Here is a 24,716-nt window from a genome sequence, read left to right on the forward strand (position 1 = left end):
TGCTCATGTGCCTTTGTACACTTTGACGGGTCACTGTGAAAAAAAGTCATATTTAACAAAATTTATGATATATACTCGCATATATAGGTAACTGATTAATATTTCTAATCATGATGTATATGACAGGTCTATTGGGAAAAAATAAGATACAATTTCGGGGCCTATGTCAAAGCGGGGCCTGTGGGACATAATTTGCCCTCTCTTTGTTTAGGCAAGAGGCACTGAGAAAATATTCATTCTACGTAAAAAGACAACTTTTTATTTATCTAAACCGTGACATAAGGCAGGTCTGGCGAAAAAGAAAACGAATTAAAACTTTGGGGCTTATGTCAAAGCGGGGCCTGGGTATCATAAACCCTCCATTGATCCCGAAGAGGAGTCACAGTGAACCAATATTTGTTCTTTAAAAAAATTATGTTTTATTTAGCCAACTTGTTTAAGCATTCAAACCAAGATATGCGACAATATTGGTGAAAACCAAAAATTGAAATTCAGGGGCCTATGTCAAAGGGGGGCCTGGGGCGAACTGCCCCCTCCGCCCCCCCTTCGGTATGCCACTGGTGACAGCAATGCTAGGGACGGTGGGTAGAAAGAACTGCGCACATGCGCAAGTATGAACGAAGGTCCACCTGTTCTATTGTGTACTAATTACCTTGACAGCGACAGCATGAAATCAATACATCTTGACGGCGTCAACATGTATGCAATGTTGTTATTGTAAGGTAATATCAATATTGATATTTTAAGATGAATGCAATTTTGTATACGTGTTGTTATTGTAATATTGCTTTTTAATCTTTATGCAAGCTTTATGCAGTATGAAACACGTCAATATTGACGCCGTCAGTATAATATCAAGATCTGTCAAGGTTGTTGCAAGAAATTTTGCTAGTAGGGTTCCAAACATCCTTGTCATTTGAAGGTCACCTGACAACTTTGCTCTTGAATTTTTATTGCATTCAAAAAAAAAAAAACCATTGTGCACATGCACATAAATCAATAGAGTCAAGCCCACTTAATGGAATAGCCAATTGGCCTAGAAAAAGTATTATAAGTATAGCTTCCCGAGAGGGCGCTACAGTTGCTGGGGAGTGTTTTTGCTGCTCCTGAGATAAGTGATTTTTTACTGTAATTGTTTATTTTACTACTTTAGTTTCAGTATTTTTATTGTATTTTATCATATAATTAAGTATTCTTGTGCTTTTAAGTCTTATTTTTGATTTACTTGCTTTCTTAAAGTGTTTTTCTATTCTGTGTAGCTAAGCCTAAATTGTGCTGATTTCTTGTTAAGCCTGACTGCTCTGTTTAGGGTGTAACTTGTTTATTTTAATTTACTGCTTGTCTTACGATTTAGTAATATTTGTATCTTTTACTTCCAATGTTTTCTAATTCTAATAATTAGCATTATTTCTCCAATTTTGTATTTTTGTATTGACTTTTTAAGTGTACCATTTTGAGCTAGAATGGGAGTTATATGCATAATGAAGGAGGTTAAAAGTGGTAAAGGGGACAAGTGGATTTCTTGTGACCTATGTCAGATGTTCTGCTTGTTTAAGGGGAAGGATGAGTCTGAGAAGGATTTCATTTGCACAAATTGTGTTGAACTCTCAGAAATCAGAGTTAGGATGCTTACTTTGGAGGGTGAGTTAGCATTAGGCTGTAGGCATGTAGATGGGGTAAACACTCCAGAGGGAAAGGGGGAAGTTAGCAAAAAGGAGGTTGGCATTAGCTGTGTGTTAGATAGTGGGAATATTCCAGAATTAAAGGAGGAAGTTAGTAAAAAGGATGTGGGAATTAGCTGTGTGTTAGATAGTGGGAAAATTCCAGAGGTAAAGGGGAAAGTTATTGCTGAGGCGACTGACTGGGAAACAAAGGGTATAATTTTGGGAGATTCAATGGTGTGTGAGGTGGGAAACTCAATAGGCAGAGTTAGACGTAAGGTGGCTAGATGTTGTTTGCCAGGGGCTCGGGTGAGAGATGTAAATAGGGTTGCTGAAAAGAAGGGGGTATTTAATAAAGAGGAAGTAGTTACTTTGTAGGTGGGAACTAACGATGTAGGCCATAGTAACAATGATGAGTTTACAAAGGAATGGGATTCCCTGTTGGACAAAGCAACCAACTGTTCGGCAAATGTCCAAGTGGTTGGTTTGCTTCCCAGGTATGGAGTGCATAGGAGTTGGTTAAACCAACGGGCTAGGTGTATGAACCTGGTACTCAAGGAAATTTGCCTTAAGCGTAGTATCAGGTTTATTGATGTGTGGAGTAGATGTAAACGAGATTGGATTGCGAGGGATGGCCTACATCTGAGCTCTACAGGGGTCAAAATGGTTAGTGGTTTGGTTTTAGAGACTTCAGAATCAAAAAACTAAGTTGGAATGGGGGGCATGGTTTGAGGAGCAGAATTCGAAAGAGTACTAACTATCGGGATTTTAGTAGAAACGGAAATAGGGTGGCTAATAAGAGAAAAGATTTTAACACTTGGGATTCAAACAATCATGCAGCATTAAATAAAAGTAAGATGGGCTTACTTAAGGTTTTTTATACAAATGCTCGTAGTATTAGGAACAAGATGGAAGAATTGAAAAGCATAATTATAGACGAGAGGTTGGACATTATTAGAGTTACCGAGACATGGGCTACCGAAAGTGATGATGATTTATTATCTATAGCTGGGTATAATTTGTTTAGACAAGATAGAGTAGGTAAAAGAGGTGGTGGGGTTTTATTTTATGTCAGAGACACTTTAATTTGCAATGAATTGGTAATTAATGATAAACCTAATGAGATTGATATGATTTGGCTGGAGTTGATTAGTAATAAGGGCAAAAAACTACGTTTGGGGAATATTTATAGGCCACCCAACTTAAGCCAGGGTCAAGACGAACAGATGTTTAGTATTATTAGTGACATTTCTAGCAAGGGGTCAGTCATCATAACGGGAGATTTTAATTTTCCAGGAATTGATTGGAATAATTTTTACCATAGTAATAGCAGAGAAGAGGATTTTTTGAAAGTAATTGGTGACTTTCTTAGATCAAATTGTAACTCAGGGTACTCGACAGGACGTGATTTTAGATCTAGTTTTCTGCGACATGGAAGGCTCTGTTCAGGGGTTATGTGTAGGGGAACACATTGGAGATAGTGACCACAACAGTATTAGGTTTGGGATTAAATTTGATATGCACAAAATAGAGAATTTTAGGTTTGTGCCCAATTTCAGAAATACTGACTTTGTGGCACTTCGGCAGAGTTTGAAAGCAGTTTTTTCTTCTGGATTGGACAATAGCGATGTGAATCTTCAGTGGGCAGAGTTTAAGGAAAATCTAGCGAATACGGTTAGGGATCATGTTCCTTTTAGGAGAAAGGGTGTCAACACTAAAATTTGGCCAATGTGGTTCTCCAGGGAAACTAAAGACGCTCTAAATTACAAGCAAGCTGCTTTTCATAGGTTTAGAGAAACAGGTCACAGTGCAGATAGGCTCCAATATTGTAAGGCAAGGCGTAAATTTAAGTATTTGGTACGGATTCAGAAAAGAGAGTTGGAGTAAAGACTGGCAGATAACACAAACAGGAATCCCAAGAGGTTTTTTGCATACACTAATTTGGGGAAAGCGAAATAGTCATATTGGGCCACTGGTTGATGAGCACGGAATTTTAATTCAGGACGATAGTGATATTGCTAATGTTCTTAATAACTTTTTTCGAGTGTTTTTAACGATAACTGTATCTCAACAGTTGACACCAACAAGACACAAGCTATAGTACAGCTTGAGGACTTTGTATTTTCCAGGGATGACGTTTTACTTCATTTGAAAAAAATTAAAGAGACTAAGGCTCCGGGGCCAGATAATATTTATCTGAAAATTTTAGTTGAATGTGCAGAGGAATTAGCAAATGTAATCGCAAACATTTTCAATGCTTCTTATAATTCGGGGACAGTGCCAGAGGACTGGAAGCTGGCTAACATTACACCGCTCTTCAAGAAAGGGTTTAAAGGGAGTGCGGGAAATTATAGACCTGTGAGTCTAACTTCGGTGGTTTGCAAAATTTTTGAAACATTGATGAAAATTAAGATAGTAAATTTTCTAGAGACTAATAATCTATTGACTAGTTTTCAGTACGGTTTCAGGAAAGGTAAATCTTGTGCAACTAATTTATTACATTTCTATGACAAAGTTACCATGGCTTTGGACAATAAGAAGCCTGTAGATGTTGTTTACATTGATTTTCAAAAAGCTTTCGATAAGGTACCGCATGTTTCTCTACTTAGCAAATTAGCTGATATAGGAATAGGAGGGAAAACTTTCGTTTGGGTAAAAAATTGGCTGACCGGAAGGAAACAAAGAGTAGTTGTAAGGGGAAATTATTCTAATTGGAGTGAGGTCTTAAGTGGGGTTCCTCAAGGATCAGTGTTAGGGCCTGTTTTGTTCATTGTCTTTATGAACGATATTCACAAAAATATTTCTGGGAACATGAATTGTTTTGCTGATGATGTCAAAGTTATGGGGACTGTAGAAAACGAAGAACAAGCAAATCAGCTGCAAGAGGATCTAGATCATATTACGGAGTGGGCTGATAAATGGGGTATGGCTGTTAATGTTGGGAAATGTCAAGTGCTACATTTAGGGCATGGAAATAAGTGTACAAATTATTATTTGCAAGGTTCAGTCATTAGTCAGGCAGACAAAGTTACTGATCTGGGGGTCCTAATAAGTCAGGATTTAAAGTTTAGCCAATAGTGCAGCATTGCTAGCAACAAAGCCAATAAGATGCTTGGGTTTATCAATAGATCTATTTCAAATAAATCTAAAGAAGTTCTTCTGCCCTTATATAGAAGTTTGGTAAGACCCCATTTGGAGTGTTCTGTTCAGTTTTGGTCTCCTTATCTTAAGAAAGACATTAATGTATTGGAAAGGGTTCAAAGGTGGGCTACAAGGCTAATAAGTGGACTTTCCCACTTAGATTATGATTCCAGGCTTAGAAGGCTAAAAATGTACAGTCTTGAGCAAAGAAGAGACCGAGGGGACATGATTCAGCTGTTTAAATTTATCAAAACGAAAGATGTTACGGGGCTAAAGTTTAGCACTGAAAACAGGACAAGGGGTCATTGTTTTAAGCTATTTAAATCTCAGGCTAACATGGATATTAGGAAAAATTATTATTTTAGCAGGGTAGTGGAACCTTGGAACAGCTTACCGGAAGAGGTGATAATGAGCAAAGGAGTAGACAGTTTTAAGAGTAGGGCTCGACCGATGGCATTTTTTGGCCGATGGGCCGATGCCGACTGTTGGCCGATTGTTCAAAGATGGCCGATGGCCAATTGTTTTCCTCCAAATGGCCGATTGTCGATGGCCGATGCCATAGGCTGATGGCAAAAAAAAAGAAAATCTAACAGAAATAAATTTATAAGATTGTCAGGGATTTAAAGGATCATTAATTCTTTTCACTTTGCCTCCTTGCTCCGAATAAGAAATTGTAATCACAAAAAAAAAAAAAAAAAAAAATCAGATTTCGACCTAAATTTCTATTTTACGACTACCCAATTTAAACTTCACAAGTTTTTTCGGCACATGTGTACATGCATATGTACCTAAGAAAATATAGATGACCAAAATATACATTTTGAACACCTCCTTAGTTAATTATCGCAAATTCTTTTGTGATGTCTTAATGCGCGAAAACTTGCGTCACTCAAAAACGTTATGAAATAATAAGTTGAAAACTCATACGCACGTAGTATGATCTAAGAGTTCAAGGACAAGTTGTATAAAACCTTACCCTGAATAGTTCACATTACCGAAGTACACATATCTACAAAATAGTCACCTTGAACGACTTTGCACTTGTGCCTCCGTTCGTATAGCTTTTAGAAGGACTAATGGAACAAATTTGTCGCAACCTTCTGTAAGGCCTCTTGCGCTGCTGCTTTAACTTCATCGTGGGGAAGAAGTCGACTTTCATGTTGAGGATGCACTGTTCGATTGGTCAATACTCTGATGTGAGAAAAAAATAACGTAACGTTTCGTCGGACTTAGCTCCGTGTGACTTTTGCCTGTTCTCAGCAAAAAAACATTTGCATGGGCACCGCTTTCTTCCATCAGGAGAAGATAAAACTGCATCACAGAAGGTAGCGAAAAAGTGGCTTCCAGGAGTGTTTCTAAAAGTTATATGAACGCTGGCAGAAATACATAGTCCCTCAAGGTGACCTTTTGAAGGTGGATGTGCTTCGGTAATGTGAACTATTCTGGGTAAGATTTGATAGTACAGCTTGTCCCTCGAACTTTTGGATCGTACTACGTACAATCTGTGCAGGGTGTAGTTATGCTTCTCCTTTTCCGACTGCTGTATGATGGAAGACAGAAAACAACAGTCAAAAATAAAATAAAATAAAATAAAATAAAATAAAATAAAAAATTAATTTGGATTTTGACATCTTGAATTCAAATTATGTTTTTTGCAATCACGACTGTGTGTATGTAGGCGTATGTGTTTGTGTATGGGGGGATGTGTGTTTGTGTGCAGGGTGTATGTGTGCAGGGGCTGTGTGTATGTGTGTGTAGGTATGTGTGTTTGTGTCTGTGTGCTGGCATAAGTGTATGATGGGTAGTTGTGTGTATGAATGTGTGTGGGGGGGGGGTATGTGTATGTGTTTGTGGGCATATGTGTTTGTGTCTGTGTGCAGGCATGAATGTGTGTGTGGAGGGGGTATGTGTATGTGTTTGTAGGCATATGTGTTTATGTCTGTGTGCAGGCATAAATGTGTGGGTAGTTGTGTGTAGGTGTATGTGTGTGTATGTGTGTGCGTTTGTGTGTCTAGTTGTGTATGTATGCGCGTGTGTGTAGGACATGGACGCAACCTGGAGACGACTTTCGTTATAGGAGCAGTATCGTGAGGAGCCCGTCGACAGTGATGGTGCGGAGGTTAGCAGTGGGAAAATAAAATGATAGGACGCCAAAAACAGTCAAGTGAGAACAATAAGCAATCGTGATTGCTCAAAAAAGAAAAGAGAAAGAAAAAAAAAGAAAGAAAAACAACGAGACTGTTTAATAACCAATTGATTTGTTTTATTTTTTAATTGAACATATGACTAAGATTTAAGTAATATTGTAATAATGCATGGATTTAGGTACACTAAAGATAGTTAAAAAACATTAAGTTATGTTGTTTAATCATTCAAAAAAAAAAAAAAGAATAAAACTATGAAACCGTCAACAAATTACGCAATTAAAGTGGAAAGAGTGCACATAGATATTTTTTAGTCATCAAATTAAACAAAAAAGGTAACAGATAAATTACAATATTAAATCCTAACAGGAATATTTTTATACTTATTTAAAGTTTATGAACAGAAAAGTTTGCATTTTTCATAAAAGCTATAACAGTGACATAAATTTTACGGAAAAAAGAAATAGCCATGAAAAGAGCAAGGTTCTTAAAACGCAGTCAAAATAAACAAACTCAATATTTACACCAAGTTAATCACTGAATACATATACTACTTGATCTGAAGTTTGCACACGTAATATTGAGCAATTTGATTGTTTAATCTTTTTTGAAGCACTAGAAACAAGTTCAAATTAAATTTTTCAATTTAACAATAATTTTCTGAAATTAAAATAAAATGCATAATAGAAAATCCTTGAAACTTTTCTACAACATATTATTAAAAATATGATGAAAACAAAAATAACTTATTCATTGATTTTACATAAATACATAAAAATAGTTACTTACAACAGAAAAAAATCGATCGCTATTAATGATGCAAAAAAGATGGCTCATTACGAAATATAGGTGAAACAAGTATAAGAAATATGCCAAATGACATTTCTTGATCAAAATAAATTATCGTTAAGTATTTAAGAAATACTTGAAACGACGAGGGTGGGTTAGGGGGGTCAACCTCTGATTTTGGAGTAAATCACAACATTAAACTTTGGCCCCAACTTCGGCCCCCTTTTTATAGTACAGAACCGCTACCGTCAACGCCTCGGAAGAGTTTCTGAATCTACTTCAGCACTTCCGAAGAAAAAATTCAAAAGTCCCTTTGATTTCCGAATAATGTCACCATTCAAAACGTCTTTAATCAATTTCTTACATTAATGCTCGAAATTCTTCCTAAACAATAGATAAAGCTTGAAAAAAAAAAAAATCTCTAATTTTATCAAAGGTTTTAGTTTTAAACAACTCAGAAGTACAACTAGAGTTTAGTTTCAGAAATTGAGCGAGTGGGAGGAGGGGCACATAAGTGTTCTCATAAATACAAAAAATAGTCGTAAAAAATAGAGTTCAAAATAAGCATAAACATTGAGCAGAAAAACCCTTTTAATATTTGCACCCGAGTTTGTTTTGATGTGCAGTAGCGGATTTAAAATATAGCAAATGTTGTAATTGCGCGAGAGGCCCCATAACCATAGCGGAACCGTAGGAATTACAAAAATGCCTATGATAAATATTTTACAACTTCTGTGATAGAGAAATAGGGCCCCACAATGTATTTCGACGGGCCTCAAACTTGTAACTTCGCTGAAGCGATACAGAAAAAACTGCAATACTGTGATTCATATTACAAATATCGAAAAATTAAAAATTACCGTCGGTTCAACGGGAATCTAACAAAATGAAACAAAACCGGTTTCGCCATCTCATATTTGTTTCCATGGTCTCCAATGCGGCAAAATATCACCAAATGATCAGTCTGAGAAGTTAAATTAGTTTTGCATTGAAATAAGTAATTAATAGCCACAAAAAATAAGTAAATAGGCTTTTTAGAACACCCAATCGAAAACAAAAAGGTGAAGTGCACAACTGGAACGCACGCACACCCCACATGCGAAAATTTAGCATTCTACAGCTTACCATTTTTGAGTTATGACTTATGACAGGTACATACGTACATCCAGCTGCAAGAAACAACTCAACAATTAACTTGTTCGGTACCTGAATGCAGTATTAAAAACTCTTTCAAGGGTGACTAAAATAGAAATTCATACTGAAATTGAAGTAAACGATTTTATATGAAAATGGTAACTCAATTTACTTTGTATTGAAAAGTAAAACAACAAAGGTCCTTTTTTTTCAAAAACATCGGCCAATCCCATCGGCTTTTCGATGTTTTTAAGGCCGATGGGCCGATGTTTCCTGCAAGTTAGCATTGGCCGCCGATGCCGATGCCGATGGCTAAATTGTTGAACCATCGGCGCCGATGTGTCGGCCAGGCCGATGCATCGGTCGAGCCCTATTTAAGAGGACCATTGATCTTCACTGGGGATTGTAAATTGACTAGGACCAGTCTAGCTGGGCCCAGAGCCTGTTGCTGGTCGTCACTTTTGTATTTGTATTTGTATAATGAGCGGGATATTCTATTATCCGGGACCAAAGTGACATGTTACAACAGTTAACAAGTGGACTTGACTGTTAATGAAAAATTAAAACGTGAGAAATAGATTTGTAAGAAAGAACATAAGGAATCCTTGAGAAGGGCTTATTAGCTTTGTTTGTGAAAAATTCCATTTTCAAATTGGAAATTGCAAAGGATGTAAGAAAATGGCAATGGGAGTAACACTCCGTCTTCAAAGCGGATAGTTTTGAGACAAATTTATTTGTTCTTGATATAGCGAACACAACAGAATTTTCGTTCATGTTTAGTTTAAGATTTGCAGAGTCACTGTTAAATTATTATCTGTTTTCCGAGTATGAACATCAATAAGGAGATAATCAATTGCTCACTGCATATCAATCTTCACCAGAATCAAATTAAAAAAAAAAATAAATAAAAAATGCACAGTTGAAACTATTTAAGTGCACACTGCACAGAGTATTTTTTACACTAAATCTTAAAGTCTTCAACTCTTTCACTATTATTTCAATGCTGTTAGAAACAGTACAACTGCACTTGTTTCTTTAGTCCAAATCAGACTTTTAAGTAGAGAATTTAATGGTCAGTGGGAGTAATAACCTCTTGAGGTCATGCTTCACAAAGTTTTTAAAAAGGAACAAAAAACACTGCCCAACATGTGTCCCCCCCCCCCCATAGCTCTAGAGGCCTTATATTGTACAGTTGTTCTCCTTTTCGTAATTGATTATCGCAAAGGTTTTATGTTTAATCTCATAATTAATTCTCTTTCATTTTATACTTCAGAAGTAGAACCAATGCAGAGGTAGTCCTATTTCGTTTTGCATTGATTCAAATTAATAACGTGCTTGATGCTACTCTAATTTTAGATACAAAATTAGAATCCACAAAGAGGAAAAAATAATAAAGTTTAATCTTTTCTTTCTGCTGGGGCAACATGCATGGGTAAATTTGTTCATATTAAAACACAAAAACAAAGGAAAATTCATCTGTTACATGCATACCGTTCCCTGATGCATATATGTATGCAAAGTAGGCAGAAATATTCATTTTAAGTAAACAATTGAAATTATAAAATATTATTAGTTTTGAACGAATTAGCAATCAAAGTTGAGCTGGGGCTCAACTTTAGATTAAAAAATAAGGTTCTAAAATGAATTTGACACAGAATAAATGTGAATTCTTTAGGTAATGGTTACTCTAATCTCGATTAGAGCATTTCATAATAATTATCAAGCATAACTTTTAGATAAATATTTCCCTTAATGATTATTCTTTTTAAAGTAAAAATATTTGTCTGAGGCATTTCTTAGTATTCGTACAAACAAGAAAAAGAAAGAAAAGCATCAATTACTATCATTTTCAGATTTATTTTTTTTAAACGTTCATATGAATCTTACTTTCATCAAGGGATGTTTATACCACTCATCACGAAAACCAATGTGTTGGTCAGCCTGATCACAAATTTTAAAGTCCCAAATGCCATTTAATTCTTTTAATTCACGAGTAATTGATTCTCTCGGGTATAAACAATCAACTTTCAGACAGACAGCTGAAATTATAACGCAAAGTATCAACAATTTGTAGTTAAGATTCATTTTTTTTTCACGTATATAGTTGCTATTATATTTATGCCTCCTCTGCAATATTTATTTCCGAAAAATGAAATTAAATGAACAAGCTTAGAAAAAATAAATCTCTTATATCACGATTTTTGATCTGACAAACAAAGCATGTGATTGTTGTTTTCCCCATATCGTAAACAAATCTTCTGATTGGTTGAATCATGGCAGGAATTTGCCACGCCTCCTGTTGATTTTTAAAAGGAAGTGTCTGCTACTCCTCGATTTTTCTAGCAACCTTTGAAGTAACTTGGCGTGGTTTCAGACGTCCTCGATATTTGGCGATCACGTTCGTGTTGTTTTTTGGCAGCAACTGCTGCGCCTCGTGCTTTTCTCAGCATTCTTTCCCATATGGATAATATTTTAATGATCTAATTATTGTAATTATGGAGAAATGATTTTTGAAGTAGGGGCGAAGTTTTCTTCATTTGAACAAATTAAAATACACCAATGTTTTTGGCGGGCTAGAGTGCCAAAAAAAGGAAAGAAGACAAAAATGAAAGGAAATCCAAGTGAGTATAAGTTTTGTGTGTTGACCAGTACACCGAACTGACATGTAAGAAATTTAATCTAATTTTCTTACAAGTTGCTTCCTCTTTAAAAAATAATACTACGTTGCATATATTAGCTGTTTTATAAGGTTATAAATAACTACATTGCTCAAAATGTGTCGGAATTCATTAATGAGCCTAAGTTTGCCGATGATTGGTTTTATGAACCGTATTTAGTCACCAAAGAAGATTTCTGTTGTTTTTGGGACCTCGATTTGGTGTATTTTTAATCAACATAAATGCAGCTTTCTGTTTGATGATACATTTATTGCATTAACTGCCATTTTTTATACTAAGAGCTCCTACAGCTCAACAGGCAATTAAAATAGCTATGGGTTATTATTTTATACTTAATGCTAATTGCTTCATGTAATATCTTTTCAATAATGTTTTTATAGCTCTTTTACTGTGTGTTATTCTTGTTGCACTGTAATGTTGGTATTATATTCCTGGCTTCTTTTTTCTTTTCATGGCAATGCATTACTGGTCCCGTTTTTGTGAGGCTACTTTTATCTTAAGATGGACAGCATTTTGTCGAGTGGATGTAAATAACAGCTAAATCGTTGGTGATTTTGACCTGGAGTTTGGTGGCAACTATGACGTTAGGCGACTGTAATGGTTTCACTTGCATGAACAAACGGAAAGTACCCAAGGATAATTTGGTAAGGCAAATATAAATAATTAAATTTATTTTGTTTCACAAAAGAACTAGATGAGTGCCCAAAAAACAGTATTGAAAACTTCAATTATTAAAGAATCAAATATGTATTTAAAAATTGATGCACCTAGTTAATCTATTACAAAATTGTTTCGCTCCGTCTTGCATGTGGATAATATGATTTGATGCCGGTAAAATGTTACAATGTATTTAATATTTCGTATTGAGGTGTAAATGATGTTTGATGCACTTTTGAATCCATTGGGAGACCTGGAATCCTATTTTCTAAAGTATTAACCTTGAAGTGGCCTCTATTGAAGCACTGATCACAACTGGTGTGTTTATCTTATATGTCTGCGAGCACTCCAGGTTAAAATGCATTGTGTGCAAAGTGTTTCCCCGCTTGATATTTGGTATTCTTGATTTTTTTTTCTATGCACAGAAGGCAGAAATTCATATTAATTTATTATAATTGTTCTCCTTTTGGATGCTATTCTATATTGTTCATCTGAGTAAGTAGAAACCTGGTGTAATAGACAACAGAAATATAATAATTTGTTTATGAAAACAGGGAAAACTCATGCATTGCGTACTATTCCATTGTGATGCATTGTAATATTGTTGCATTTAAGATTTAAATTAAGTTGTTTTTCTCCCCCCCACAGTTAAAGAAGTATTTTGGGTGTGCAGCTTCAAAAACTGAATTCCTTACTGAATGGTACATGGTAGAGAGATTTGGCTTCATTTACTGTCAGTCATTTCCTCTGCTTGTACTTTTCAGTTTAGCCTGAGCCTGAAGAGTAACAACTGAATCAACAGAAGTATGGATCTGTACAATGTTTCAAGGGTTTTCATCTGTAGAGGTAATCAAGTAGAAAATCATACAACTTTAGACTTTAAAAGTTGACAAATGACACAAGCCTACATGAACATGTGTTCTAACTTTTGATTGTTTATTGGTTTGTGTTCAAAAAAAGTTAAACAGAGTAAGCTATTAAAAACAGCTTGTTAACCTATTAAAACTATTAAATAAATGATTTAATTAGAAATAGATGAGAAACACAATACAGTTGACTCTATTTAACGACTTTCAGGGGACCACAAAAAAATCGTACTTAAATAGAATGCTTCTAAAACTGCAGTGGAGTATCTGGGACTATGAAAAGTCATTCAATAGAATGTTGTTAAACAGAAAACCAACTGCAATTTGATATTTGAAAAAGTAGAAAAAACAATGCATTGTGTATTATTCCAGTATGATTATGATGCATGGTAATATTTGTGCATTTAAGTTTTAAATTAAGGTTTTCCCCCCGCAGTCCAAGAAGTATTTCGCATGTGCAGATGCAGAAACTCTAAATGGCACATAGTAGAGAGATTTGGCTTCATTTGCTGTCATTTCCTCTGCTTATGCTTTTCAATTTAGTCAGAGCCTGAAGAGTAATAACTGATTCAACAGAAGTATGAATGTGTGATATTTCAAGAGTTTTAATCTGTAATAAGTAACAGGGTGGCGACGGATCAGGGAAAAGTCAGGGAACTTTATTAATCAGGGAAATATCAGGGAATTTTGAAAAAATAACAAAAAATCAGGGAAAATTGATTTTATGAAGAAAAAAAAATTTTTTTTTTTGCTTTACAAAATTAAGTACTTTAATTCTCTACGCATTTTCCGCCAATTATCTGTTCAAAAAAAAAAAAAGTAAGATTAATGAGGTGCGATTATACACGGCTGCATATTTGTACATCTTTTTTTCCTCAACGTCAAAGTATTGAATCTTACGAATTGGATCTCGTATTGTATCATAAGATTGCGTCTGTGTCTGTTAGGTTGTTTATTTTACCTAGCTTGAAATTTCCTTTTATGCTTTCAATGCTACGTAAAATAAACAACCATAAGGCAAAGAGGAAGCCTTCATTAATGCCTTAGCTCCTTTGCCTTTATTCCATTGTCTCGAAATAATTAGCGTACTGTAATCACACGATTTCAAGAAGAAATCTTTGGTTTTTGAATTAATACTATAAAAGCTTAAAAGTTATTACTTCTTCGCGTTTTTAATTTAATTGCTAAAATTGAACTTTCAATAAAAAAAACTTTGTTTTTTTGCCGTTATACTATTCGTAGTCACCGCAGATTGTAAAGGTTTTCTTCAGACTTAAGTGACTCTTTAATTTTATAGCCAAATTGTATTTTTCTTTTATATATTTTGAAATTAACTAATTGCTTTTTTTTACTTTTTTTTTCTTGCATTTCAGAGTTGTTTGTTACAAAAGCAATCTTAAGATTTTTTTTCGCTACATACTGAAATAATTTGAAATAGAGTTAACTTGTGTACTTAAGTAAATATCTATTTTTTTATTGTTAAAATGCTGTATTCATTCATTAAAACCTATGTTCTTGATTAGAGAAAGGCTCCCTATGAATGGATGTCAAATGGTTTCATCTGTTTTGCATAAATATGTCAATTAGTTATATAAGAATATCTACATTATTTCTATTCTTTCACTATTACTTGTTATTCTTGCAACAATTATTATACTGTTTGAAAACTTAGTTCAAAATAATTTCAATTACTTTTTAGTTCGATCATAAATACACATATGTTTTTAAGAGTAATTTTAATGGTTTCTTAAAATTCTTATGCTAAGTGGTTTCGGGAAGTAAAGTATTTTTTTTTTTTTTAATTTTCTATAATCTTTCCATGTAGAAAAATTTAATATACTGTTTTGTAGGGGTTTTTTCCCCCCAAAAATTGACTTGATATGTTTTTTTTTAACCGTTTTATTAAAAAAGTAGCATCTTTTTAAAATATATCTTTAGTTCAACAACTTTACACAACTTAAAACGTTTAAAATACTGCATTTTTTACAAACATACAATGGATTTCAAGTAGAGCAAAGAAAGAAATCCATTATCATTGGTAACGTAAATCAGGGAAATTTGGTGAACTTAATCAGGGAAATCAGGGAAAAGTCAGGGAACTTTTTTTCACATTTCCTGTCGCCACCCTGAGTAATCAAGGAGGAAATTATTCAACTTTAAAATCATCAAATAACAAGTGTACATGATTTTTTTCCTTATGTTCTAACTTTTTATTATTCATTGATTTGTGTTATGCAGTTGACTCTAACTCGAATATTTTTTTATTTCATAGATTTCATTGGGTCCCTAAGTCTTGAGAAGGCTGTGGTTGCTTCCCGTAACTCAAAGGTTACAGCCGGTTTTTCAGGACTTTGTGATTGAGAGTTAGTTGTACTATGTAGTATTTTGTCTACACATCTGAGGAGCAAAAGCGAACTGTGTTAGCTTTAGCTAACTGAGCTGTTAGCGAAAGATAACAGCTCAGGCTCATTGATCTCTTGAATTTACAGTGATTGGCATAGCTAACCTAAATTAATTTTTACTGTGTATTTTTTAGATAATTTTTATGCCTTCTGAAACCTTTTTACACACCCTTGATGAAAAAGTTACCCAATTTTACTCCATATAGAGATGTTTGGAGCTTCTTTAGATCACCTGTTTCTTTCATGTCTTGATATCTCTTACCCCATCTTTGTTAATAGCGCCTATAATTTTTGTAAAATAGTTTAAATGAAAATTCAGAAAGTAAGTTTTTAAGCTTAATGGAAGACTTAAGTAGGAGTATATTCTTGAAGATTTAAAGCTTGGATCCTCCTTTTTGTAGATATTTGCCTAGAAGCTTTTTAAGACACCTTTAATGGCATCCTACGTAGAACTTGTGATGAAGGATAATGGTAGAACTAACGAGACATTGGGACATAATATTGAAAGTATTTTGTGTAATTTGTCTGCTTGTCATCAAAAAAGGGTGGAAGTATCTGAAGACATAACATGCCTAATAACAATTCCTTTAAGAGGAATTGGTTAATTTTTAAAAGGTTTTTACTATATTGTTTGGAGGCTTGCTCCATTTCCCTTGAATTAGGATCTTTTGATCAAATCCAATTTGTTAAACAGTTATATTTCTGTTTCATTCATGAAGAAATAAAGATTTGATCATTTGAATTGTTACCTACTATGCGTATATTTTTGGAAGCTATAAATAAAGTTCTTGTATCAAATCTATGTGTCTGTATATTTAATGTTTTCTACCAGATTGTTATAAATTTTCTGCAACCTCTCGAATTAGCTACTATGTATTTTTTAACAGCTACATCTAGCCATTTCATATAAATCTTAGAAGTGTGGTGGAAAAAAAAAAAATTTTTAATCATTTGAAGTTTGGTTGCTAATAAGTGTTGATTCAGTTATGTTAGGACAAATGATGAGTAAAAGAAATTGTTTCAGACATGCACTGCTCATGGATCCTTCAAGTGTGCATATTAGAGAGGATATGCATTTCTTTTTCAAATTAATACATGATTTATAATTATCTGTTTTTAGCTGATAGCCCTCACACATTTTCACTTGTTTTAGTTTTAGCCATGATTTCTTAGATTTCAAAATTTTGTTTCTTTAATCTCTTTTTCAAGATTCTGTCATTTTTTTTTCAAGCATTTGCAGCGTAGCACATTCTGGTCAAGAGACCCCACAGTAATACAAAGACCACACATAAACTTTGATTTCAATTTTACTTGAAAACGCATAAATTGTTGTAACTTGAAGAAGAAAAAAAAAGCCCCTGCCATTCATTTGAATTTTGACGTCTTGAATTCAAATTATGTTTCTTGAAATCACGAATTGCGATAGGACGCTACTCGTTGAGTTTCTTGTTTCTATATATAGAATGGGAGTAGAGGACAAATTCACACTCATATCATGAGCAGTGGTTTTCTAGGTTAGGTAAAACGAGGCATTTTCATTAAAAACTAGTAATTAGGATGGGGTAATAAAGATAAAATATGACCAAATTGCACTCGTGCACTTTTCATAAAGATTATACTTACAGCATATAATGTTATACCTTTATCCTTACCAGAATTAAGTATTTTTAGATGTTTTTCCCAAAAATACTTCATTTTATACAAAAAAAAAACCCTTTATGCAAAAACTATTTGAGGTAAGCCTTGAATGCAGACGATTTGTAACCATGACGACGAAAATTAGTCTCGCTAAATAAATATTTATTTGTTTATAAATATTTTATTAATTTCCTCATTATTTGGGGTTTGTGTATACATATTTTATATTTGTTTTCTCCTATTATGGGAAGAAAAAAGGAAAATAAATTTTTTGATTAATTTTGTATTTAATGACTCAAGAATCTCAAAGGAATATCAATTTTCCTTGATGTGGAGTTGAGATACGTCCTTTAATTAGCATATCAATCACTTAAATTTATTTTACCGATTAATCCGTAAAAAGATAATTCTTGTTGTTCTTTTTTTTTTCCTACCCTAACCTAAACTCCAAATTCGACATACAGAATCTGCTTTTCCCAGTTCTGTAATGCGCTAAGGTAGTTGTTCCTAACTATGACATAAACGGAAAAATCGCACTTTTTTTCTTTCTAGGAATAAATGGTTTTGGGGTTGTTTTTTTTTTGACCATCGTTCCAGGAGGGGTTTTGTCACCAACCCTAATCTACGCTACACTGGCTGGGAGTTGCCCCCCCCCCCACCCCCAAAGGATGAATTAATTTCACTACTTTATTTATTACGTTTTAATTGACTTTTCTTTTGCATTTTTTACGTAGTTAATTAAACAAAACACACACAACATATTTGCTTGCTAAGGAAGTATTACTGGAGTCAGAGGCTCAGAGTTGCAGAATACATTTAACTCACTAGTTTCGAATTCAAGGGACCGTATTATCGCGATTCGTCCACTAATTCTTTGATGGAATCAATAATTATTTTGATTTTTTTAATTTTTCTTTTTTAATTTGTAGGCGCGCCTAAAAGAGTCATTTTGATCCAGGAACCTATTTGCGATTCTTTTTCAGCTTATAAAAATTGCAAAATGAAAGAAATCATATAGTAGTTTCTTGGAAAAACCATGATTTTTAATGGGAAACGGCATGTAGTATCAATATGTTATCTCACTGTATCATGGTTTCAAGAACAAATCAGCAATTGTTTTGAAATTCACACAAAAATAGTTTCTGAATTCTTCAGTAAAACTTATATGTTATGATTTTCTTTATAAGTTAATTTAAAAAACTCAAGTGAGGTATGGGTTTATTTAATAACCTTGCCCTTGTGTTATAATCTTAATGGCAAATGTTCCTGAGTAAAACTGCTCATTGTCTAGCATCTCGGTGACATTATATTGGGTTTAGTATTTAAATAGCTTGAAACATTAAAGATGTTTTCGGTCCACATTAAAAGTATATTAGTGCAAAATATTCATGTACTTCGAAGTAGATTCCTAGATAAAGGAGAAATAAAGTCATTAAAACTTTACATCGAAGGTGGGGCGGGGGAGGGGGCTATTCAATTTTCCGTACCCCCTCCAAATGATTTTTCTGTATCCGCCCCTGCTGGTTGGTCGTCGTATTTGTATTAGTTAATCAGCACAAAGTACTTTTTTTTTATCAGGGACAATTGCCACAATAGGCCATATAGTCGTGGGGGGGGGGGGCTCAGGCCCGTTATTTGGACAGTTTAGTCTTAAAGGAGGGTAGTCTCCGATTGAAGGAAAACTCAAGCTCTGGTGGTCCTGTATTGGTAGGCCCAATTTTTTTCTTGACCAGGGGCTCTGTTTTTTATTTTACTTTAAACTGAGCAGGACCGGATCTATAAATTTTGTGCCCCAAAATCTGTAGGGCTCTTCCCTTAGTAGTATGTGTGTGACGTAATTAAGTCTTTATGTATTTTTTTATTTATTTAATTAACTTTTTTTTTCAATTTTTTCCCCAATTTCTTGGGACGTTGGGCCCCTTGCACCGCGGGGTCTGCAGGTACGCAGATCCAGCCCAGGAACCGAGGACACTCATGCTCCCCTCTCCCATTATGCATATATACAGTAGGGGATTCATAACTATATCGTCCAAATAAGCTGTGCTGTCTGTGTGTAGCTCAGAACCACGGTTACAAAGCAAGATTCATGCTAAGGAACATATGACGTTAACGTAATACTGACGCGCAATATGCATACAAAGTCGGAGTCGGATTTCTCTCCTGAAGAAATACTAAAAATGATGCTGAACAAAAAAAGTCAACAGTTTCGGAATAGTGTTGACTTTGCCAATATTCATTAAGATAAAATATAGTAGTTGAATTAGTCTAAAAAATTTTTTTATGGCGGGGGGGGGGGGGGGCGTCGACACCTCCTAATCCCCAAAAGTGACAATCTTGGAATAAAGAAACAGTTTAATAGTATCAAGAGTGCCTAATCTTTCTCCTGAGCGATGTCCTAACTCCATTTAACCCCAGAGTATATTGATATATCATTGTGATCCCGGAAAATGGGCGCTCATATGCAACATTTTGTGAAGAGCGGGCCCAGATATTTTCCCCATGGTGTAGCAGGATATATTTTCCCCGTGGAAACCGATTTTTGTACAGATTAGAGTTATTAAACATTTGACATTTCTCATAACTTATTCATTAGTAGCTAGAGAAATGTTAATACATTTAAAAAGTACTAAAATCAAGGAAGTTCTGATTCCCGAGGGTGCTCACCTGGGGGGGGGGGGAAGGGTCATGGCGCAGTCTGCGCCATTAAAATATTTATAAGGAGGCGTATTTTTCTCATTTGGGGGGGAAAAGCGCAATATTGAGAGGGGTGCGCCCTTGCCCTTAGGGGGACACCTCTGTGATTTCTTAGGGGGGAGGGCTTGAGCCCTCACTTGCCACCCATATGGGCGTCTATGGCCGGAGTCCCCCCCCCGTAAAAAGAGTCCCCCTAAAATGAGGATAAACATATCACTTAAAACTAGCCCCTTAAAAACCTAATTAAAGCAGCCTGTGTACCATGAACTCTCTCTCTCTCCGCGTATATTTCTTCCTAAATAACGTCAACGGTCCTGTTCAAGCGACGCATCAAATTAAGGACACTAGTCCCTGAAAATCTTCATTTGAATGACAGGGGTGCTCATCCCCGATGGGCAAGGGCGCAACTCCTCAAAATCGCAAAAAACACCCGAGCAAGAGTCCCCCCGAATGAAAAAAACCCTAAAAGCACCCCCTAAAAATGGCATGATCCTCCCTCTAGGTGGGCACCCCTGTGAATGGGGACATTTACTACTCAAGAACTCAAGCTATATTATAAAAAGAAAGACATTCCCCAAAAGTCTCCATTAGAGTATTAAGGGGGTCCGGGACACATTTTGAAAATTTTTTATTATGTACTTTAGAATTTTGAAATTTTTTGAACTGATTCATTATTTATTTAATAAGCAAAATCATAACATAAATATGAAAAAAAATTATTTTTTTATTTAAATTTAATTGGTTTTTTTTTAAAAATGGGGTTGCTTTAAATTGCTATAATTCAAAATATTGTTGGTCAATTTTCAATTTTTTTTCAAAAAGTATGCACAAATATCTAAGCTTTAATTTTTATTCGGCGATTTTAAAAATATTGATTCAATAAAAAATAAAAAATATTTGAAGAAAAATTTCGAAAAATTCAAAGATACTTTTTTTTAAAAAAACCATAATTTTTGCAGTAAACGTTTTTTTCAAATTCGCCGAATAAAAATTAAAGTAAATTGCTTGAAAAAGATATGCTCCAAGTTTCATTACTTTATCTCTATCGGTTCCTGACTTATAAGAGGTTTGAATGCAAGAAATCGGGAAAAATTGCATCATGGAGAAAAACGCGTTTAAAGTTTTAAAGTTATGTACACATTCGTTAGATGCATGCAACAAAAATAACTTTAACTTTCGTTCTATTTAAGGTAGAAACAAGATTCAAACGTCCTCTTAAGCAGAAAACAACGGAGCAATTTTTCAAATTATTAAAAAAAATTGCAAAATTTGAGGATTTTTGTGTCCCGGACCCCCTTAAGAGATCTCCTTTTCAATACATAGCTCTTAACCCCTTCCGCCCTCTAAAAATGTAGGGACTCTACTCTATAATACTAGTTCGAAAACCCATGAGAACTAGTACTAGTACATCCCCCCCCCCCACAAAAAAAGGAAAAAAAACAAATTCAAGGAAAGTCCTCATCGCAATAAGGATCCCACAAAATTCGAATACACATCAGCATTTCTTAAAGAATAGGTAATCAAAAAGGAAACATTTAAAATGCTTTCGCTCATGACAAAGCCTCAAAGCTTTTGTAATATTGATTCCGAGCTTATTTCTCTTTACGCAAGAAAAAAATGGCAACCGACAATATTACTCAACTGTATAATTCGTCATGTAATTTATTTCCTGTAGAATTAGAAGTTTTTTGCCAAAATGAGCGATTATTTTGCCAATAAGTAGTCCCTACTGGAGTAGACTACGTTAGCCAATCATAGCTGCTTATTTTCGAGGAGTAGTAGCAACGTCCTTTTGGAAACGATCCCATTATGCTCAGTAGCTGCCAGTTTGTTAAATGATGGAACGTGCTATATACATAGGAAATGGTTTAGCTCGTTGGACGACATTCAAAACCCCTACTTATCACGTAAAAGTGGGTGTGTCTCTAAGATCCATGCCTACAGTATTGTTAGTGTTCAACTCCTCACTAGGGAATCTTAAATGATAACTCAGCACCAAATAGAAAAAAAGTCGTGCTCTGTAGGACGGACTGCTGCTGTTACTTGAAGTAGTAGTTTTATCGAATTCCGTAAGTTAATAGCAGAGCACTGCAAATTCACCTTCCAATTAGAAACTATTGTTCAGTACGAAAAAGTGTGCTCCAAATTAAATAAAATGCAACGAAGCTTGAATGGGATGCGAAGGGTCTTTTGGGCAAAAAAAAAAAAAAAAAAAAAAATGCGCTTGATGAAAGCGCGAGGCTCCATCACAGTTGATCTTTACCGAGATGAATCAAAGGAAAAAGACATCAAAAAATCAGCAAAATGTGTAATTAGATTATGTTTTTAAAATCCAGTGGTTGACCCCTCCCCTCTGATCGCCCACATAACGGGCCTGCTCTGTCACTAGCGAATCAACTGTATAGTATCTGCCAGTTTGTTAAATGATGGAACGTTTTATTCGTATGAATAGGAAATCGATAAGTCTTATTCAACACACATTTGTAAATCGATAAGTCTTATTCAACACACATTTGTAATCATTTTTCTTTCCATTTATCTTGCTAGTCGGACAGTCTGTATGATCCATGCCTACAGGATAATGTAGCTGTTCGTGTCTCGGTAGGGCTATGGTGGTACGATTTCCAATGCCGCAAGATTTCGGGACGGTTAGGAGCCAATCCTGCGTTATTCACTTTACCCTTCCAAAGGCTAAATTTTATTGTCAAATAGAAAAAATGTTGTGCATTTTCCGTTACGTGAATTAGTAATTTTCTCGAATCCCGTAAGTCAATAGCAGGGCCGATCCTAGCAGGTGTGCAGAGTGTGCGCCGCACAAGGGCGGCCAATGCAAGGGGCGGCCGCAGGACGCATCATATAGTTCTTATAATCAAGCAAAATTCCTCAAGAATTTCTCGCAAGATAACTCATAATAAGTAGAATAAATATGCTGATTTTTTAAATGTTCAATTGTCAAAGTATGTATCGATTTCCCGACAGCATAGCATAGTTTAAGAAAAATAGAAGGTTAGGGAACATTGTGTTGGTTCATTGTCCATTAATATCTGCTCTTAACACACATGCTTCATTTGGTTGCAAAGTTTGTGAAAGAACCGGTAATCAGGCATGGATACAGGAGAGGGGAAAGGCCCCCCTTCTGAAGCATGAAATGGTGCCGTCTAAAAGGAACACTGAGGGCGGCCACTAATGTTTACCCCCCCCCCCCAAGCTTTAATAGACCTAAACAATGAAGACATATTTTATTTATTTAAAAAAAGCTATACTGATTACGTACTTTCGTAAGCATTTCAAACAACAAACTATGTAACAACTGTGTTTAACAATCGTGGATGCGTGGGCAGAAAGTGGAAAATTGCGACTCCTTTGAGAATAACATATATGAATGACGAACTAAAATATTGTACTTTTCCCCCTGTACGACAATTTTTCTGATTAAAATCTTGAATGAACTGCCCGGTTTCAGATTAGGTAGGAGGACAGGGCTCTTGCCCCGGGTAGCAAATTTAAATGTAGCTCCAAAACGGAGATCCAAAAGGATGCCATGACCTCCTTGACGAAACTAAAGAAGGCTTAAAATTGCATTTCTAGGACTTAACTTTCGGAAAATTTCGCTGGTTGAACCATCGATCTTAGGGACCCAATTAAGGGAAGTCAGTACCCTAAATACTTTCAAATATTCGATTTTTTGATTTTTATATATTTTGAAACTCCATTTCAATACCTTTTTAATGATACAAATTTCTTGATCGTGCTCATAGTAAAAGTAAGTTAAAATAAGCTTTAAAAAAATGTAAGCCTATTTTGATGAGGTATGATTTTCTCCTTTAATAAATTGCAGTATCTCGAAATGGTATTTTTGAAATTAAATGTTCCTTTTTCTCATAAACTAAATTGTGTTAGGCTTTGAAATTTTTACCACCTATTCCATACATCTAATTGCATATACTGAAGTAAATTTTTTCTCATTTTCGAAAAATATTTTTTTATAGAGCTGATTTCGTGCTGCAAAATGGCATTTTTTGAAAAAAAAAAAAAAATACAGTGACTTACACATTAGAATTTGTTTAAAAAAACTAAGCTTTCTTTCTGTAAAACTTTACTTCAGTGTAGAGAAAAGAGTATTTAAGGTACAGAAAATATTTCATAATTGTATGTTTAATACATTTTCAGAAAAAGGTACATGAACCTATGCAAATTAACATTGACGGTACTGACTCCCCTTAAGTCTGATTCACCTCTTCCACCTTAACTTAATCAAGCATAGCCTAAAAATGTTGGCCCCAAAATCCAAAACGTGTTTTCAAACGACAGCCCTTCCTATCATCAAACGTCATATAAAATTGCTTTGGCATTTTTCGAAATTTTTCCAGTGGAGGACCCCGAAATCTATTCGCAAACATTACTACCAAAGACAGTCTCAATTAGCATCTTTAGAGAAGCCCCTAATTCCGCCCCCTCTCACTTAATGTATTGAAAAACAAACTAAAATTGCGTTTTTCAAACATCAGTTTCGAGAAGTTTTGGGGAAAGACCCCGGATCCCCCTTTTCTCACACGCAATCACTATACCTGAAAATTTCGTTTTTAGACGGTTCCGTGGAGCCACAGTTTCCTGCCTAAACTAGCCTGAAATTGACTTCAGTTTCAAAAACACAGTTCGTGAGGGCATACTGAACCCCCGCCCGCTCTTCGTCCCATCGTTTTCAAACAATGCTTAAAATACGATTTTGGGTCTTATATTTCTAAAGAATTCCGGAGGAGAACATTGAAAAATATCTGAAAGATCCGTAGAAGCTTCCCAGTTTTGTTAACGTCAATAAAGATAATATAAAATTGCGATTTTAGAAATATCCACTTAAGAGCCCCAAAATCCTTCCTTCCCAAAAATAGCCTATAATGGGTTTCAGTTCTGA

At 34.9% G+C, this 24,716-nt stretch overlaps 1 protein-coding gene across 1 annotated transcript in view; it reads right to left on the reverse strand.

The window, feature by feature from the left end:
- Window positions 1-11,067, reverse strand: part of LOC129227894 (beta-glucuronidase-like) — a 34,266-nt gene extending 23,199 nt beyond the window's left edge. The window contains exon 1 of the mRNA XM_054862515.1: window positions 10,757-11,067. Coding sequence (XP_054718490.1) covers window positions 10,757-10,954 — 198 coding nt within the window. The 5' untranslated portion in view covers window positions 10,955-11,067. The remainder of the gene's footprint in view (window positions 1-10,756) is intronic.
- Between the last annotated feature and the right edge of the window lie 13,649 nt (window positions 11,068-24,716).

Source organism: Uloborus diversus, chromosome 8, assembly GCF_026930045.1.
Source record: "Uloborus diversus isolate 005 chromosome 8, Udiv.v.3.1, whole genome shotgun sequence".
NCBI lineage: Eukaryota > Metazoa > Arthropoda > Arachnida > Araneae > Uloboridae > Uloborus > Uloborus diversus.